This window comes from Primulina tabacum, chromosome 6 (assembly GCF_025594145.1).
Source record: "Primulina tabacum isolate GXHZ01 chromosome 6, ASM2559414v2, whole genome shotgun sequence".
In the NCBI taxonomy this organism is placed as follows: Eukaryota; Viridiplantae; Streptophyta; class Magnoliopsida; order Lamiales; family Gesneriaceae; genus Primulina; species Primulina tabacum.
Window position 1 is genome coordinate 10847188 of NC_134555.1, and position 20954 is coordinate 10868141.

At 38.6% G+C, this 20954-nt stretch overlaps 1 protein-coding gene across 1 annotated transcript; it reads right to left on the bottom strand.

The window, feature by feature from the left end:
• Window positions 1–6958: 6958 nt before the first annotated feature.
• Window positions 6959–9238, bottom strand: LOC142550040 (uncharacterized). The gene is made up of 3 exons (XM_075659282.1): window positions 8512–9238; window positions 7749–8007; window positions 6959–7421 (listed from the first exon to the last, which is right to left on the bottom strand). The coding sequence occupies exons 1-3, from the start codon at window positions 9236–9238 to the stop codon at window positions 6959–6961; spliced, it is 1449 nt and encodes a 482-aa protein (XP_075515397.1).
• Between the last annotated feature and the right edge of the window lie 11716 nt (window positions 9239–20954).

Consider the following 20954-nt stretch of genomic DNA (forward strand, 5'->3'; position numbering starts at 1 on the left):
TGGGCTTGAATTGTTTGGTCCCATGGTGCAATTTTCTGATTTTTCAAAATTTTGGGTAAAATTGATATTTTGAAATTGATTCAATTTTAATTTTTTAAAATTAATTTTTGGAAAATTATAATTTTCTTGTAAAATAAATAATTAGAATATGATTTTAATTATTTATGGTAAAAATGAGTTTTTACAAGAAATCAATTATTATTGATTTAATTGGATATTAAATAAAGGAGTTTATTTAATTTATTAAATTTTTTTAATAATTGTGGTGGTTAGCGATAAAATTATTAGATATATGATTTATCAATTAATTAAATTGTTTAATTAAAATGATGTTAATATTTGATATTAAATGCATGAAGGATGATCGAGAGCCTTGACCAATGTGTTAGGTGTATGTTAGGATATTTTACTGTTTTTCATTCATTTTGTTAATATTTGATATTATTAAAGTGGGCCTGGTTTATGGCTCGTTCTCACCCCCATGAGATGTATCCCTAATGTGCCATGGCTATTTAAATGTAATTATTAAAAATAGTGGGAGATCAAGACTGAAAGATGGTGGGCCCAATGATCAAGGTGAAGACATGTAAAATATTGGAAGCTCTTGTAATAGTTTCATTTGCATCCCTGCATTCACCTAGGTTTTGGACCTGGATCCATGTTTGGCTCACATGGATCTAATAGTGTTGGCGATCGATCATCCTTATTTATTTTTGAATGTCATATTATGATATATGTGATATATAGTAATATGCATGTATGTATATTATTAGATAATATAGTTGCATGAATCCGGCAAACATACAAACATGGCACGCGATTTTTAAATTAAAATGATGAGACAAATTTTAAAATTAAAATCCCTCATTTTGAATATGATTCAAAATTTTTATCAAACCGTAAAAGTAAAAATTAAAAGAGTTTAATTTTTCCTTGCCTTCCATCAACCGTGGTTGCATGTTGATCGCTACCCGCGGACAGTGTCTGGCTCATATTATTGGGGAGGCCTGTATGCCGGAAAGCTGTGACTTCCACCGGACATATGATGTGAATTGAGTGGAACTTCCATGACTTCGGCTCATATTATTGGGGGAACTCATGGCGACCGTCTACTACAATTCAATATTGATGGGTCGGTTTGACACGCGAAAATAAACGGCGTCATATTATTGGGTCCTTATTAAACGTGAGGCAAAACACGCGGAGGTTGCATAGGGATGCAATTGGATTCTACCTTTTAGAAATTATAATTGGCTGATATTATTCGGGATTATAATTGGCTAATTGGACTCTACGTGCCCACTAAGGAAATACGATTTCCCTTTTTCATCAGAGGGTGGTGGAAATGTCAAAATAGTGGGAGGGAGATTTATAAAATAAAATCCATATTTTATATCTTAAAATTAATTTAAAATAATCAGCAACCATTATTCTGTTTCCATATCAGTATATTTTCGATTTCGTCACGTAATCAATTTTTGTCGTTAAAAAGCTAACCGAATCTAATTTTCAAGACTGGTTGGAAAAATTATTCTGAATTCGGAGAAAATGGCATACACACTAATGTCAGTCCTGCTGAACTGACAAAGCATGCAAGATGGTAGGACCATAGTATACAAGCTAAAGTGTAACATGCTCGCTTCTATGTCAAATGAACTGTAGGGACAGTTTGAGAAAATTTTGAATGCTGCTGACATTCGAATGCACGTGCAAGAGTTGCATGGTGCATGAAACTATGCACACCACTTTCAAGGAGCTCATAACTACACGCATGCAAGACGGGCTTTGGCCCATGAGCGTGGTGTACATATGATTGGGCTTATTGAGAATGTGGTAGACCTGGAATATGTGATTCCTAAATAGTTAATTGATGACATCAATTTGTTGTTTTTCTCTTCCTCATTTGACGGGGTTATGGTGAACTTCAAGTTGAATAAGATATATGATAGGCTTGAAGAGCTAGTCAATACGCTTATGACTTATAAGATCACCATAAAATAAGAAATTGTTGTTTTTATAATGGGCTTCTCGTCGGACGAAAAAATGGCCCATAAGGTAAGGGAAAGAAATGTTCTGCCCCTCACAAGAAAAACAATCCCAATAAGAGGCAAACTCTGAAAGACACTTAAAAGGCCTACAAAGTCCGATAAGTTAGAACATATTTATTTCACTGCAAGAAGTCCGGACATAAGAAATTATATGTGCCAGAAATGTTCTGGAAATGATAAGTGAATGTCCAAGTAAACATGATTTCAACAACAAACAAAAGAAAGTTAGATGATCCAAATCCCACACAAATATGGCACGCTAGACTATGTCACATTTCCCAAAGAAGGATGCACAAACTAGTGGGAGAAGGCATGTTTGACTTGTCAAATATAAATTCTCTACTTACTTGTGAGTTTTGGCTAAAAGGAAAAATGACCATGACTCCATTCGATGGAAACGTGGAACGTGCGCATGGTCTATTGGATTTGATCCACACAGACATTTGTGGCCCGCTAAGTGTTAGCACAAAATATGGGCAATCCTACTTCATTACCTTTACTGATGACCATTCGAGGTATGGGTATGTTTATGAAACACAAATCTGAAGCATTTGAAAGGTTCAAATAATTCAGACCTGAAGTAGGAAAACAGCTTGAACGAAGTATTAAGGAACTTCGATCTGATCAAGGTGGAGAATACTTAAGTGCTGAATTTTTGGGTTATCTAAAAGAGAATGAGATTCTCTCACAGTGGACTCCACCAGCAACACCACAATTAAATGGTGTCTCTGAACGTCGAAATCGAACCTTGATGGACATGGTTCGATCTATGATGGGATTCACTGAATTGCCTATATCGTTTTGGGGCTTTGCGCTTGAAACTGCGGCAATGTTGTTGAATAATGTCCATACAAAAGCAGTGGATAAAACACCATATGAGATATGGAAGGGAAAAACTCCCAAATATTCTTACATGAGAATATGAGGATGTCCTGCTTACGTGAAACAGACAGTGGGAGACAAATTGGATAATAGATCCACTTTGTGATACTTTGTAGGATATCCAAAGAATTCTGTTGGATATTATTTCTATCATCCCAATGAAGCAAAAGTATTTGTTTCAAGAAATGCCACTTTTTGGAAAGAGAATTTCTATTAGATAGAAAAGGCAAGATGATAGAACTTGAAGAAATTCAAGATACTCCCTTAACTATAGAAGTTGAACCCATTTCCTAAGAACCAGTAGTTGAAGTACAAGCTCCTAGAAGGTCTGATAGGGTTATTAGACCGCCTGCAAGATATACACTTCTTCAAGAACAAGGTCATGATGAGCCTTGTGTTGGATGCGATCCAATGAACTTTAAAGAAGTAATATCTGATACTGATTCAACCAAATGGCTTGAAGCCATGCAGTCAGAAATGGACTCTATATATTCAAACCAAGTCTGGACATTAGTGGATCCACCTGAGGGAATCGTTCCCATAGGATGCAAATGGATCTACAAAAGAAAGCTTGGGGCGAATGGGAAGGTAGTGACCTTCAAAGCAAGACTGTTTGGAAAAGGTTATACTCAAAGGTAAGGAGTTGTCTATGAGACAACTTTTTCACCAGTTGTTATGTTTAAGTCCATTAGAATACTACTAGCCATAGCAGCATAGTATGACTATGAGATATGACAAATGGATGTAAAGACTGCATTCCTCAACGGAGACATCAAAGAGGAGATTGATATGTCTCAACATGAGGGATACACATCAGTGGGAAGTGAGCATAAGGTATGCAAACTTCAGAGATCAATATATGGTCTCAAGCAGGAGTCAAGGAGTTGGAACCTCAAATTTGATAGCACTATCAAAGAGTTTGGTTTTTCTAAGAATCCTGAGGAACCGTGTGTGTACAAGAAAGTTAGTGGGAGTGCAGTGACATTCCTAATACTTTATGTTGATGATATCATGCTCATTGGGAATGATGTAGGATTACTGCAATCAACTAAAGTATGGTTAGCCAGTAAATTCTCCATGAAAGACATGGGTGAAGCATCCTATGTATTGGGAATACAAATATATAGAGATAGATCAAATAGGATGCTCGGACCAAGCCACCTATATGATACCATTATAAAATGATTCTCTATGGAAGAGTCCAAGAGAGGATACTTACCAATGTGTCATGATATTACTCTGTCTAAGGCAATGTGTCCCAAAACTGATGAAGAGATAGAGATGATGACACAAATTCCATATGCGTCAGCCATTGGTAGTAACATGTATGGTGTGATATAGACACGTCCTGATGTTGCTTACGCTCTGAGTGTTACAAGCAGATATCAGGCAACCCTGGTCCAATGTATTGGAAGACCGTGAAAGATATTCTTAAGTACTTGAGAAGGACTAAGAACTTGTTCATGGTCTATGGGGTGGAGTGTCACGCCTCGAAACTCGGGAATGACACCGGCATTGTTTAACAATCACACAATCGCAACAACAAGCCTCTTGTAGCACAGTATAAACCGAACCAGTTTATATATCATAATCTTAAATTAAATAACCATTGTCTTTATAATTCCCAAAATAAATAAGACGACATAGTTTTAATGCGGAAACGTAAATCTACTTAGAAATAAGTTAAACTCTATTCCTTGAACGTTCACCATCCCCAGAACTGTTCGGACTCCTCATCCTCGAGTTCTTCTTCGGTCTTATCTGGGAAGGGTTGTAAGGGGGTGAGTATTTGGGAATACTCAGTAAATGGGGGAAAATCGAGCACAATAAAGACAACATGCATAAATTTCGAGAATAAAACATGACTTGCATACATACTTCATAAACAAGCATAACATTGACACAGCACTGCGACTCATCTACTTTCTACGGTTTACTGACGTCAGTCCCTAATTTTTACTCCTCTAAGGGGGCGAGGCCGTATAGCGGTTATGTCCCCCACCGCGTAAGGGTTCGTCGTGGTTGGGATTCCCTCCCGTATACAGTCGACTCCTCACAGTGTTTTTGAAATCGTATGACAATTACACGAAAAGAGTAGAAAGAATATTGTACTCGAGTGTATTTTCAAAAACCGAAAAATTCACATATGCATAAAATTCGAAACTTTGAGTTTTAAAAACAGCCCACTTATAGAATATTTGATGCTAAAAACGTGGATGATTGGCTTAGAAGATAGGTCGCTCCTTGATCCTCACTTCGGCGGCACTTCGGCGCGATTTTCCTTGGACGACTTTGAGTGGATTTCGGGCAGAGTTTGGCTACGGAGAGGCTGCTGAATTTCGTGAATTTCAGCAAAGGGGATTTCGAGTTTTTAGTGTAGGGAATGCTAGGCTTTGATGTGGTATTTATAGGGGAGAAGGGTGGGGCTCAATATGGTAGCCCAATCATGCCTAAATTTGGTTCAAATCTCTCAATTTTGGCTCTCATCTCCTTGCCATTATTTCGAGATTCTTGATGCTTAATTAGTGAGACTTATTCCTTGATCTCATGCTCTCCATTGGCTCAAGATTTATGTTGCTAGGTGAAAAGGATTTTGGTCAACCTTGGATTATTTAATTCCATGTACACTAGTATCTATCCATTCTCATACTAGGCAATTAATCTAGGAGGAATTTTCGAGATTCCCTAGCAATATCCCACCTCAATTCTTTTAATTTGTATGAAACTCAATTCTTGCAAAAATTTTCCTTCCCAATTTCGAAATTTGCATGCTTTGGTGTAATATTATTGACTTAACAAAAGATTTTCCAACAACTATTTCCTATATACAAATATTATTCTAATGATAAAATATTGTTCTAAAATTTTCCTACAATATTTAATTATATACAAATTTTAGGTTCTCACATCCCTCCCTCCTTATGAGGAGTTTCGTCCTCGAAACTGGAGTTGGCTTGGTCTCCAAATAGGTAGGGATAATCCTTTAGCATCTTTTCTTCAACTTCCCAAGTTGCTTCTCGCTCCGTGTGGTTGGACCACTGCACTTTGACGTAAGGAATGATACGTCGCCTGAGAACTTGTTCTTTGGTGTCCACGATTCTGATAGAGACTTCTTCGTATTTCAGTCCTTCTCCCAAGATCCCTTCGATCAAGAGCGGTTCTACTTCTAATACGTGACTCGGGTCTGGAATGTACTTCCTTAGTTGGGACACATGGAACATGTTGTGTATCCTTGACATGCTTGGTGGTAATGCCAGTCTGCATGCTAGCGTGCCCACTCTTTCCAAGATTTCAAAGGGTCCAACATATCGAGGATTCAATTTCCCGGCCTTACTGAATCGGACAACTCCTCTCATAGGCGAGACTTTCACATAAGCCTTCTCGCCCACATGGAACTCCACAGGCCTTCTCCTAAGATCTGCCCAACTTTTCTGTCGATCTTGAGCTGCCTTGAGTTTCTCTCGGACAATTTTAACTTTGTCCACAGTCATCTGCACTAGCTCGGGTCCCACTAAGGCTTTCTCTCCGACTTCGTCCCAATAAAGTGGTGATCGACATTTTCTTCCATAAAGGGCTTCGTATGGGGCCATTCTGATGCTGCTGTGATAGCTGTTGTTATAAGCAAACTCAATTAAGGGTAGATGAGTGCTCCAGTTGCTACTGAATTCAAGAGCGCACGCTCGCAGCATATCTTCTAAGGTCTGTATGGTTCTCTCCATTTGCCCATCGGTTTGAGGATGATAGGCCGTACTTAGGGTCACTTTCGTTCCCATGGCCTCTTGAAAGCTCTTCTAAAAACGCGAAACGAACCTCGGGTCTCTGTCAGATAAGATGCTAACTGGCACTCCATGCAGTTTCACGATGTGGTCCATGTACAGTGAAGCCAACTTGTCGAGGTTGTAATTCATGCGGACGGGTAGGAAGTATGCAGTCTTTGTGAGTCTGTCCACGATCACCCATATACCGTCGTGGCTTTGCCTAGACTTTGGCAATCCTACCACAAAATCCATGGAAATATGCTCCCACTTTCATTCGGGAATTTCCAAAGGTTGCAGTAATCCTCCAGGTCGCTGGCGTTCTGCTTTGACCTGCTGGCATACCTGACATCTGGAGACGAATTCAGCTACATCTCTCTTCATGCCATTCCACCAGAAACTATTCTTGAGGTCCCTGTACATTTTCGTACTGCCTGGGTGGACTGAGAATTTTGACTTGTGCGCCTCTGACATTATCTCTTCGCGAAGGTTGTCGCTGTCGGGCACACACAGCCTTCCTTTCATCCACAAAATTCCATTTTCATCAATCTGATGATCCTGAGTCTTCCCTTCTCTGACCTGCTCCTTAAGTTTAGTCAGTACCGGGTCTCGATCCTGGTTTAACTTGACGGTCTCCTGTAGGCATGGCTGGGCAGAGAGGGACGCTAGAGTTACCTTGCCACGGCCCTTCCGACTTAGCGCATCGGCCACTTTGTTCGCTTTACCCGGATGGTAGCTAATGGTCAAGTCATAATCTTTCAGAAGTTCGATCCATCGCCTTTGCCTCATATTAAGTTCCTTTTGGGTGAACAAGTACTTGAGGCTCTGATGGTCTGTGAAGATTTCACATTTAGCACCATAGAGATAGTGCCTCCAAATCTTTAAGGCGAAGACAACCGCTGCTAGTTCCAGGTCATGAGTAGGATAATTCTGCTCTTGCGGTTTCAACTGCCTTGATTCGTAGGCGATCACTCTTCCTTCCTGCATGAGTACGCATCCCAGACCTTCCTTAGATGCGTCACTGTAGATGGTAAAATCCTTATTTTCTGCAGGCAATATTAACACTGGTGTGGATGCGAGTTTCTCCTTCAATGTCTGGAAACTCTTCTCACAATCGTCATCCCAGATGAATTTAGAATTCTTCTGTGTGAGCTTCGTCAGTGGCACGGCTATCGAGGAGAACCCTTCAACAAACTTTCGGTAGTAACCCGCCAATCCAAGAAAGGTTCTGATATCGGTGGCGTTCTTAGGTCTCGGCCACTCGGTAATTGCCTCTACTTTCCTTGGGTCCACTGACACTCCTTCTCTTGAAATCACGTGTCCTAGAAACGACACACTCCTTAGCCAGAATTCACACTTGCTGAACTTAGCGTATAGCTTATTCTCTCTTAAGGTCTGTAGTGCAAAGTGAAGGTGCTCCTGATGGCTCGTCTCGTCAGGAGAATAGACGAGGATATCGTCGATGAATACCACTATGAACTGATCCAGGAATGGCTTGAACACTCTGTTCATCAGGTTCATGAATGCTGCCGGTGCATTGGTCAAACCAAAAGGCATCACTGTGAATTCGTAATGTCCATACCTGGTTCGAAAGGCTGTCTTGGGGATATCTTCAGCCCTGACCTTCAACTGGTGATAACCTGTCCTCAGATCCAGTTTAGAAAAGACGGCGGCTCCTTTAAGCTGATCAAACAGATCGTCTATCCGAGGTAGAGGGTACCTGTTCTTGATGGTGATCTTTTTTAATTCTCTGTAGTCGATGCATAATCTCATACTACCGTCTTTTTTCTTTACGAAGAGTACTGGAGCTCCCCACGGGGACACACTCGGTCGAATCTGCCTTTTATCTATCAATTCTTGGAGTTGTTCTTTTAATTCCTTGAGTTCGGCTGGTGCCATTCTGTAGGGTGCTTTAGAGATTGGTGCAGCACCGGGAACCAAGTTGATTTCGAACTCAATCTCACGGTCCGGGACCGTCCCTGAGAGCTCTTCAGGAAAAACATCTGGGAACTCTCTCACTATCGGGATGTCTTTCAGTTTCATTTCGACTTCTTCTTTTCCTTCCCTGACCATCGCTAGGTAGATGTCCTCCCCGGATTTCATGGCTTTCCAGGTTTGAGATACGGAAAGTAGCAACTTCCGTTCCCTGGATTTACCATGAAACACGACTTCCTTCTGCTCTGCGGTTAGGAGTTTAACTCTCTTCCCTTTACAATCTACTATTGCACTGTTTCTTGCTAACCAATCCATTCCTAAGATTACGTCGAAATCGACCATGATTAGCTGTATCAAATCGGCGCTAAAAGTCTGATCACTAATAGTGATTCTACAATCTCTGTAAATCTCGTTCGTTTCAACGGCTCTATTAGTAGGTGTGGCTATTCGGAAAGGTGCAGTTAGTTTATCAGGCTTACTTCCTAACTTCTTAGCAAACCTCTTAAACATAAAGGAATGTGTAGCACCACAGTCAAATAATGCGTGAGCAGGTACTGATTTAATTAGAATGGTACCTGACACGACTTCAGTTGCGTCGTCAGCCTCTTCCTGAGTCATGGCAAAGATCCTAGCATTGGGTTTGTCCTCCTTTGGTTTACTAGGGCCTGCTCCCGTATTTGGCCCAGTTCCTCTGTTTGGCCCTGCTGGTCGGTTGGCGGCGGTAGGACATTCTGCAATTCGGTGTCCCGCTTTCCCACATCCAAAGCATACACCGCTGGCCCTTCGGCATTCCCCGGAGTGCTTGAAGCCACATGTTGAGCATGGCTTGAGTCCTTGATTGTTATTGGCAGGGGAATTTCCCTGAGGGAGGTCCACCCGACTGATTGGGCCTCTTGAACATTGGTCTGCCCTGAGAAGGTGGGTTGACAGGGGGTCGCTTGTTCCTGTTTTCCCCTTCTCTTCGACGAATATCAGTTTCGGCTCGGATAGCCGCACCCATCAAATCTGAAAAGTTGGCAGGTTGGTAGACCGCTAGAGCTGATTGGATTCTACTGTTCAACCCCTTCTTAAAGCGGTGCAATTTCAGAACTTCATCCGCCATAATAGCTGGAGCATATGATCCAAGGGCATTGAACTGAGATGTATATTCCACTACTGACATATCTAGGGCCTGGCTGAGATTTTCAAACTCACTTAGCTTCTGTAGTCTGACTTCTGCCGGGTAGTACTGTTTCAGAAATGTTTCTTGGAAGATTCGCCATGTGATTGGTCCAGCAGCGATCATAGCTGGCGAGACTGCTTCCCACCATTTAGCTGCCTTATCTTCCAAGAAGGGCACTATCACGTCCACTTTTAGTGCATCCGGGACTTCCAACAGTCTTAACTGAGTTTCCACGCTTTTTAGCCAACTCTGGCTAACTTCGGGGTCGGCAGCGCCACTGAAGGTTGGGCACCTGTTCTTGCGCAGTGACTCGTAATGAAACTTGACCCCATGCTGTGGTGGAGGTGGGGGCTGCTGATTAGCATTGGGGTTCACTAACCCCTGAAGTGTCGTCGCCACGATCGTGGCTATGGCCATTAGGTCCGCTTGATTGAGATTGAACTGAGGTGGAGGCCCGTTGCCTTCTTCATTAGTGTTGTTGTTGTTGTTGTTGTTGTTGGCATAACGGGGGTTGCGGTTTTGTCTTGGGGGTCTACCGGCCATTTCCTACAAGTTAAACGCTTCTAAGAATTTGTTGTATATATAACAAGATTGAATAGATAAGTTATGCTGGAACAATTTAAGTTAATAAGTAAGCATAACTTGAATATACATGAACAGCTGAGATTAATAAATAATCATAATTTTATTAATTCTTTGAATGTAAGGAAACAACTAAATGAACAAAGCGTGCTGAATGGAAATAAATCATACTGACTGAAATAAAATAGCAACAATGGAAAGATAAACTCCTAGTAATAAGGAAAGGTAACTAAGGAACTCTAATCATCTATCTCTCCATCTCCTATGGCAGCTATGGGCTCATCGATCTCTATCGGCTCTTCTTCTTCCGGCTCTTCCTCTTGCAGTATCTCCACCATGTGGGTGAGCTGGGCATTCTCTTCATTAAGCTGGGCATTCTCTGCATTAAGCTGGGCCACCTGCGCCTTCCACTCTTGAACATCTGCCTCTGCCTCGTCCAACAGATCTATGGTGCTCTGGTGGCGTAGTTCGTACCCCTTCTTATTCTCCTTGATCTTGTTCTTCAGCGCTTCACCCTGTTGAGTCAGCTGATGGTTCACTTTGGCAATGCAGCTTATCGCCTCACTTAGATTTTCGAGTACTCCTCTTACCATTGTCATTCTGCTGTTTCTCCTCTTCAAGTTCCTTGCGACAGCGCTCCGCATCCTCTCGTAGCTTTCCATTTTGATATTAGCATTGCTCTATGACGTCCCGTAGGTCCATGTTATCTCCCCTAACTAGTTCACCCTGATAGATAGACTGATTAAGGCGGACCTGAATCTCTTCTTTCTCAGCGGTTAAGGTTTCGACCTCACTCCTCCTCTCCCTTAATCGGGCTCTAAGTCGTCGAATCTGGCGTGACTGGTAGTGAAGGGCAAGCTCCTTCAAACGAAGGGCAGCTTGGACACGAGTACGGGATCGCATGGGAGTAGCTGGAGCCATTTCCTAAAATCAAAAATGGAAATACTCAGAATCCGAAATAGACAGTATATAACAAGTGAGAATATGCAATATATATGAAATATTTGAAATTTAAATAAATATATATTTTTTTTTCCAAAAATGGAAAGTTTGGAATTTGACATATGGGTTCGAAGAATATGTCGAGAGGATTCCGGGACAATTGACGGAATCGAATTCGGAATATTCTACGAGAAGTTATGGGGTCTACGAATATTTCCTAAAACGGCAAAAACGACGTTTCGGAGGCCTAAACGAAAGATTTTCGCGATTTCAGCCAGGTGCTCACGACTTTACGGTCGTGAGCCTTGCTCGTTGGGCCGTTTCGGAGGGGGTAGCATCGGCCTCGAGTTAAAATTCCACCGAAAATTTTTAGGGTTTTTTTTTTTTCCACTCGGATTATGAACCTGGCGGCTCAGATACCACTTAAATGTCACGCCCCGAAACTCGGGAATGACACCGGCATTGTTTAACAATCACACAATCGCAACAACAAGCCTCTTGTAGCACAGTATAAACCGAACTAGTATATATATCATAATCTTAAATTAAATAACCATTGTCTTTACAATTCCCAAAATAAATAAGACGACATAGTTTTAATGCGGAAACGTAAATCTACTTAGAAATAACTTAAACTGTATTCCTTGAACGTTCACCATCCCCAGAACTGTTCGGACTCCTCATCCTCGAGTTCTTCTTCGGGCTTATCTGGGAAGGGTTGTAAGGGGGTGAGTATTTGGGAATACTCAGTAAATGGGGGAAAATCGAGCACAATAAAGACAACATGCATAAATTTCGAGAATAAAACATGACTTGCATACATACTTCATAAACAAGCATAACATTGACACAGCACTGCGACTCATCTACTTTCTACGGTTTACTGACGTCAGTCCCTAATTTTTACTCCTCTAAGGGGGCGAGGCCGTATAGCGGTTATGTCCCCCACCGCGTAAGGGTACGTCGTGGTTGGGATTCCCTCTCGTATACAGTCGACTCCTCACAGTGCTTTTGAAATCGTATGACAATTACACGAAAAGAGTAGAAAGAATATTGTACTCGAGTGTATTTTCAAAAACCGAAAAATTCACATATGCATAAAATTCGAAACTTTGAGTTTTAAAAACAGCCCACTTACAGAATATTTGATGCTAAAAACGTGGATGATTGGCTTAGAAGATAGGTCGCTCCTTGATCCTCACTTCGGCGGCACTTCGGCGCGATTTTCCTTGGACGACTTTGAGTGGATTTCGGGCAGAGTTTGGCTATGGAGAGGCTGCTGAATTTCGTGAATTTCAGCAAAGGGGATTTCGAGTTTTTAGTGTAGGGAATGCTAGGCTTTGATGTGGTATTTATAGGGGAGAAGGGGGGGCTCAATATGGTAGCCCAATCATGCCTAAATTTGGTTCAAATCTCTCAATTTTGGCTCTCATCTCCTTGCCATTATTTCGAGATTCTTGATGCTTAATTAGTGAGACTTATTCCTTGATCTCATGCTCTCCATTGGTTCAAGATTTATGTTGCTAGGTGAAAAGGATTTTGGTCAACCTTGGATGATTTAATTCCATGTACACTAGTATCTATCCATTCCCATACTAGGCAATTAATCTAGGAGGAATTTTCGAGATTCCCTAGCAATATCCCACCTCAATTCTTTTAATTTGTATGATACTCAATTCTTGCAAAAATTTTCCTTCCCAATTTCGAAATTTGCATGCTTTGGTGTAATATTATTGACTTAACAAAAGATTTTCCAACAACTATTTCCCATATACAAATATTATTCTAATGATAAAATATTGTTCTAAAATTTTCCTACAATATTTAATTATATACAAATTTTTTGTTCTCACATCCCTCCCTCCTTATGAGGAGTTTCGTCCTCGAAACTGGAGTTGGCTTGGTCTCCAAATAGGTAGGGATAATCCTTTCGCATCTTTTCTTCAACTTCCCAAGTTGCTTCTCGCTCCGTGTGGTTGGACCACTGCACTTTGACGTAAGGAATGATACGTCGCCTGAGAACTTGTTCTTTGGTGTCCACGATTCTGATAGGGACTTCTTCGTATTTCAGTCCTTCTCCCAAGTTCCCTTCGATCAAGAGCGGTTCTACTTCTAATACGTGACTCGGGTCTGGAATGTACTTCCTTAGTTGGGACACATGGAACACGTTGTGTATCCTTGACATGCTTGGTGGTAATGCCAGTCTGCATGCTAGCGTGCCCACTCTTTCCAAGATTTCAAAGGGTCCAACATATCGAGGGTTCAATTTCCCGGCCTTACTGAATCGGACAACTCCTCTCATAGGCGAGACTTTCACATAAGCCTTCTCGCCCACATGGAACTCCACAGGCCTTCTCCTAAGATCTGCCCAACTTTTCTGTCGATCTTGAGCTGCCTTGAGTTTCTCTCGGACAATATTTAATTATATACAAATTTTTGGTTCTCACATGGAGAATTGAAATTGGAAGGCTACTGTAACATCCGAAAAATCAGTCCACGTAAACCACATGCATGCAAAAATATTTTAATTGCTTAATTGTTTTATTTAATTGCTTTTAAATGCTAGCATAATGTTTACTATATGATTAAATGTAAAATTGCATGATTAAATGATTATATGACATGATTTCATGAAAATAAGGATTTTGCACGAATATTCAATAATAGACAGGGGAAATGAGACCGGGGACGACCAAGACAAGAATATGTATTTTTATTTAAATAGTGGTAAGGCTTCCTAATATGATTAAAAAAAATGATTTAAATTTTCGAAAAATGTTGGAATTCGAATTATTTTTCGAATCGAGCTCGATTTTTCCCGGGAAGCCGGTTTTGGGCAAATAAGGAGTTTTAAAATATCAAAAATATTATTTTTGGGAAATTTATTTTATAAACTTTTATGATTTATTTAATTAAGTGTTATTGGGCCCAATTTAATTAATTTAAGTAGGTCCAATTACCCTTAAGCATGCAAGCCCAAAACCAAAGCCCATTAATATGTAATTAAGTTTATAAATAACTAAACCTAGTCTTCAAACCCTCATATTTCAGCCTCCATCAGCCGAGAACACCTTGCACATATTCACAATTTTTTTGAAAATAAGGAGAAGAAAAAGGCTAGGAGTTCTTCATCGTCCGGTCGTCCAACGTCGCACCCTCGCCGAAGATCGTATATCCGAGCGTTATAAACGCAAAGGCACGTTCCTAAACTATTTTAACATCATACAAATCATAATATGCTTGATTTAATTGTTTATGCATGGAAAATATGTGGGTTCGATTATTTTACGGTACGTTGCGTATTTTCAAAGTTTTAACGATTTCGCGCTTATTTTAAAACCGTTTTTGAAACCAACGGACACGCTGCCAAAACACGATAAAATATGATTGAATTAGAGACAAAACATGATAAATTTAAAGGAGGAAAAAGCTGGAAAACCGTGAGAATTTAGGGAGGTAAGAACCGTGAGTTTTCTTAAAGAGTGTGTGCATGTGTGGTTCAAGTTGATCGATCACTATGCATGGGGGCTTGGGGTTCGAACAGGTCTCGAGGGGGGCTTTTGCTGGACGTGGGTCAGGGTCAGGAAGGGTCCTAGCATGGCTAGGACCCCTGGCGCGTATCTTTGGAGGAGTCCCATGCAGCAGGGACTCCTCGCGCGAGCAGGTAAGGGGACAACAACCAAGGGAGGGGCTCGCTGCTGGGGCTTGGGCGAGTTAGGTAGGTCCTTTAGGGTCTAAGGAAGTTGGGTAAGGGCTGAGTTAGGGGCTGGTGCGGCTGGGTCGTTGCTGGCTGGAGGAAAAAGCTGGAAACCGTGAAGAAGCACAAGCGCGCAGGTGCTGGATGCTGAATTCAGATGGCTCGCTACTTGGGTCCAGGGCTTGGGCTGTTATGGTAGGGTCTGGGCGTGGTCCAGGGTCGGTGAGGGTCCTAGGTGATCGTTGGCTAGGTAGCTAGAGGAGTCCTAGTTGGGATAGGAGTCCTAGATTTGGCAAAGAGTCACACGCACCACACATGCAGAATTGTGTCTACTGTCCAGGAGGTTTTGAGCGACTTAGGGGCTGGTTATATGGGCTGGGCTTGGTCAGTAGGGTCCCTAGGTGGGTTGACTAGGATTTGGCTCAAGGTGGCTCGGGCGTGGCTCGAGTAAATCGGGAGATGGCTCGGTGGTTTCGATTAGGTGTCAATATTTTGAATTTTAGAACAAAAAATAGAACCATGGGTCCACGGGTGTGGTTCATGGTTCCTAAGGGTAGAATAAATACTAAAAGTGTTATGTTTTAAATTTGGGATCAATATAATGAGTTTCGGAATTTTCCGGGATTTAATCGCCGCACAAAACGTTAATTAACGAATTAATTGAAACACCTAGTTTTATCCTTTATAAAATTATGAAAAATTAGTTTTAAGCTTAAATAATTAATGAAAGTCTAAATTTTTAATTTGAGAATTTTATATTAAGGTTTGGTTTAATTCGGGATTAAAACGCGTTAATAAGTCTTATTTAAAGATTAAATTAAAAGTCATCGATTTAAGCCAAATAAAATTATGAGAAAATTCATGTAAGCTTAAATAATTATTTAGAATAATCCCATGTCATTAAAAGTGAGAAAAGGATAAATTTTAGAATTTTTACGTCCAGGGGCAAAACGGTCTTTTTACGCTTAGGAAAATACGAAAATTCTTAGCAGCGTCCCGAAGGATCATAACGCATGTTAAATGATATTTTATGATTTATTATGATGATTTTGATGATAATATGTATTTTTACCGTTTATGGTAAAGCTGTGCAAATTATACTGTCAAAAATGCTATTTTTGGAAAGCTGTCTTATTTTATGATTTTTAAAAGAAAAAGAAAAATATTTTGAGAAATGTGAATTGACTGTGACAAAAGATATGATTTATGATATATGATTTTGTGGGGATGTCGTGAGGGGAAAAGGCCCCAGAGGGAGCCCATCTACGGGAAAAGGCCCCAGAGGGAGCCCATTTATGGGACAAGGCCCCAGAGTGCAGCAGTACACACCCGAGAGCCTTTATGTTTCCGCACTAGCTAGATAGAATTATGATTTAAAGATTTTGCTAATGATTTTTATTAGAGATATTTTTATGCTTTATTTTATTGTTAGCCGATCTTTTCAAAGATCGATTTAGGATTTTAATTCATGCTATTGAGATTTAAATTGATAAATTATTATGATTCATGATTATGTTAAATTATTTTATTCAGTAATTTAGAATTTATGATTTAAGATTATAAAAAAAAAATCGAGGTCGTTTCAGCTACACTGATTCTAGCTTCCAATGTGACGTAGATGATTCGAAATCGACCTCTAGCTTTGTATTCATTCTTAATGGTGCGGCTGTCTCTTGGAAAAGTTCCAAGTAAGACACCGTTGCGGATTCCACCACTGAAGCTGAATACATTGTTGCATCTGATGCAGCCAAAGAGGTAGTTTGGATGAGGAATTTTGTCCAAGAGTTGGGTGTTATTCCTAATGGAGTTGATCCAGTCCCGTTGTAAATTAACACATTAATTTAGACTAAACTCTTGCATGGCATTGTATGGCTTACAATTTTAAGTATTTAAATACTATATTTAAATTTCTTGAATATATTAAACCTAAATTAATTCATTCTCATTTGTTTACACATTTTAATTTAAGCTTTAATTAAATATTAACCTAAAGAGCTTATTTAATAACTTAGCTCTAATTAATTTAATAAATCCTAAAACACTCTTTTCTTTAAATTAAATTATTCCTTGACTTAAATTAAATTTAAGAATATCTTTCTTATTATTAATTTTATCTTTAATCTCCAAACTCCGGTCCGGCCTCGCGTATTTATCCTGGAAAGATAAATCTAAACATCTACTTTTAAAATAAATAATCATGGCTTAAAATTATTAAAATAAATCAAACACTTCATATATTTATAAAAATTCATTTTTTATTTAAATAGTAGCAATTATGCATGGCTTATACGTAATCTGATTTTTTCGGGTTCTACAACTCTCCCCCCCTTAAAAGAAATTTCGTCCTCGAAATTCGCTTATCCTTGATAAACAAAAAGTTTAGACTCTTAATTCTAGAATCCTAATAATCCACGCTTCCGATGCGCTACTCTGATAAGATAAATATTAAGTTGTCCTTACGTTTCCTCAATCCTAAATAAATTTGTCTACCAAAATCCTCGTTTGTGAATCACAACTTAAAACAACTTATGGTAACGTAGTTCTATTCAACTATAGCCCCGAATTTTTGACTTATCCCGCAATTCCTCGTACTAGAGGTGGATGTCCAAATTTAATGCGCCTTACTTTCCTTATAATATACCCAAGATGTTCATTGACCTATTATAATCAAATATTGAAAGCTTAACAGCATCCCTTCTTAACTTTATTGAATTCAAGATATGTTAAAGGTTCAAGTCCAAGTATTGGCATTCATGCAGTTCGACTTAGGAGGTCTTAGTAAAACACTTAAAAGTTTAAACCTTATCTCAACCCCATAATAATATTAGACTAAGATACTTGAATCGAATCATAACCTAACTATTTAGAAGTGCATCCCAATATAACGTTGTTGCAAATCTTAAGTTCGAGTGGTCTTAATCCATAAAACCCAAAATATACGATACCGATCTTCCACCTAAATAATAAAATTATTCTAGCACAAATTACATGCTTAAACTATTTCATTTTCAATTAGAATAAAATTGAGACCTAAGACCCTGGGACTTTCCTTAATGAAGCGAACGTCGCACCCTTACGTATCCTTAATGCTTAATTAATACTAGCGTATAAAACTTAATAAGTTAGCCCATGGTAGCATTAGACTAACTCTAATAAATCAATTTCACTTATAACCCATAGAATTTTAAAATCCCCATATCAAGCTTTTAGATTCCTTACTTGATAAAAATCTTAATATTCATCAATTGATAACTTATATTGAACCCAACTAATTCTCTTTTGTTTTATTTCACTCAAAATTTCCGTATGAACAAATATCCCATAAATTTGAAATTCAAACTTACTTAATCTAAATAGCTTTGAATAAAATAATTCTAATACGCATATCCGTTTAGTCCCAAGTTTGTTAATGACTTCTAAAATTTCTCAAGACAAAGTGTCTACCTCACCTCTTACGTGCGTCTACCAATTATACTAACCATCATCGTACCCAACTTTCCTAAAAATTTTAAATTCTCACAAGGTATAATCTTAAATGTTAAGATCATGACTAAAACTTGTGACACATCAAACTTATGTTCCCAAAAATTTACTAACTCAATGTTTATCCTTATAACTTAACTAACCGATCAAATTTACCTTAAATCGTCATCACTATAAATCCTTAATTTGCCACAACATGATTTCACTAACGCTTAAATTTTCATGACTGAGATTGATTCATCCTACAATGTCCTTGGTTACCATTCATTATAAAAAGATAATCCAAATATCTAAATATTCTATATTTCCTTCGAGCCTAAATAACCGAAAATTCCTACCATTTAAACCGTTCAATTCTCACTTACTACTAGATAAGTTCTCAAATTTCCTAAGATTTTAAAATTAATTCTTACTTTTCTCGAATATCATCTAATTTTTCCCTAAATCTCGAAAATTCCACAATTACCCATGAGTCCTCAGTATTCTCAATTTCATTTTATAGATTTCCCGTATCATAAGGTTCAATAGTCTTAAGTTTATTATACCCAAAATTAATTCCCATAACACGTCTTACATTTCTATAAATACTTAAAATCCCAAGTGTTCCTCAAAAACTCGCATTTAATCCTTAAAATTTTGAAAATTTGCAACCTGACCCTTATAGTTCTCCCAATTTACATTTTGGCCCTACAACTCTTCGAAATTTGCATCATTGTCCCCATAAAATTTTCCATCTTTACCTCATTAAACTTTTAGATTCTCGAACTCGAAATTTAATCCCAAAATTTGGTAAATTCGAAAATAGTCCCTTAGAATTTTTTTTAGGTCCTCAAATTATTAGTTATTACAATTAGGTCCCTAAAATTCTCAATTCATGCAATTTCATCCTTAAATCTAACTAGGTAGAGCATGTATCCTAAATAAATTCTCATAATTAATCTTACATTTCCATAGGTACTTAAAATCCTCAAATTGTACATTTATAATCCTAAAGATTGTCGTAGTCTTCGAATCGCTATTGCTTATAAGAAATCCTCAAAAATTTACTCGACTAGCAACCAAGAAACATTAATAATTTCTTAGAAATTCTACAAGTCTCAAAAGCATTCATAATTTTCAAGATTAACTTATAACCCATAAGGAGGACATCGACACTACTGACCTAAAAATTAACATAGTCAAATCATTTTCAACCTCTCCTAAAGCCTAATATTCGAATTCTTAGACATGTCCAATTCCAAACGTACCCAACATGCATAATTTCATAATTTATTATTTTAATTTAAATAAACACTGAACAATTAAAATCTAAACGTAAAAATATTTCATGAAAACATGCTGTTAAAATAATTCATGATTTAAATAAAATGCGTAAATGTAAAACTTACAGACCGAAGACGTGACTTCATGAGCTTCTCGAGAGCAGTAGTAGTACAACCCTTTACAAGATCATAGGCTCTGATACCAACTGTAAAGGCCCGTATTTCGTATTCATAATTTTGCGGAATTATTAAAATTTTTCTAAATAAATGAATAACTTGCCCAATTTATAAAATAAACATGTAAATAATTTTAACTTTAAAATAACAGCGGAAGTCAACATTGTATTTCAAACAACAATTTAAAAATAATCCAACAGGTTAAAATCGAGTTTGAATGATAAAAGGTGCATAAATTAAATCATGAGGTCCTCGGGTTTACTACTGCTGCCACAAGATTGCTCACTGGTCTACGCCCTCGTCTCGACCTCATCAGTACCTACAACAATCAAGTCTAGTGAGTCTAAAGACTCAACATGTATATATCGTGAATAACAAGTAAATATATCATAAAATCGCATACAACATAAAAATAAAGTATCGTAAAGCGTATGGTGAAAATCGTATCATGAATAATTATATCTACGTGCATATCTGAAAATCATACATAAAAGCTTTGATCAATAGAGCTATGTCATGTCATATCATAATTTTCTGGTAGAGATAATGTTTCTAAGCAAGTGGCCCATAACATAACGTAAGCGCCTGATCAGACTAAACCACAGTATACTGGGCGGTAGAGATCAATCACAGCCCTTGGACTGGATGTCCGTACCCATACATAATCATTAACCGGTCGTAAGTCATCGAGTGGAGAGGTCCTCGGTTGCGCCTACCGACTTCCAAACCCATAAGCATAAGGTGGCCATAAGATATATAGCATATATCTCAAAAATAAACATTTTATATTTTTATGCACGTAACATAATTATAACCTTATTTTTACCGGATGAGTTGGATCATTCCAGGCTTGCTGCGACTTTACACATGCAATAAATCTTAACTTGACAAAAACTTAACAATAGAACAAAAAACTAGACGATTAGAACCAATAACTTGATTTTTAATCATGGCTTCGTACCAACCCGAACCAACATTAAACCGACGTTTAACCATGATTAAAAATACCCCAAACATACTGAAAAATAT

What these genes read in the sequence shown, in the direction of transcription:
- LOC142550040 (XM_075659282.1), bottom strand. Translation starts at nt 9,238, where the DNA reads ATGACTCAGGAAGAGGCTGACGACGCAACTGAAGTCGTGTCAGGTACC. An exon ending in TAAAAGGCAGATTCGACCGA is followed by an intron (nt 8,008 to 8,511) that starts GTGTGTCCCCGT and finishes TGTCGTTTCTAG; the next exon opens with GACACGTGATTTCAAGAGAA. An exon ending in AAACTCGCATCCACACCAGT is followed by an intron (nt 7,422 to 7,748) that starts GTTAATATTGCC and finishes CTTGACCATTAG; the next exon opens with CTACCATCCGGGTAAAGCGA.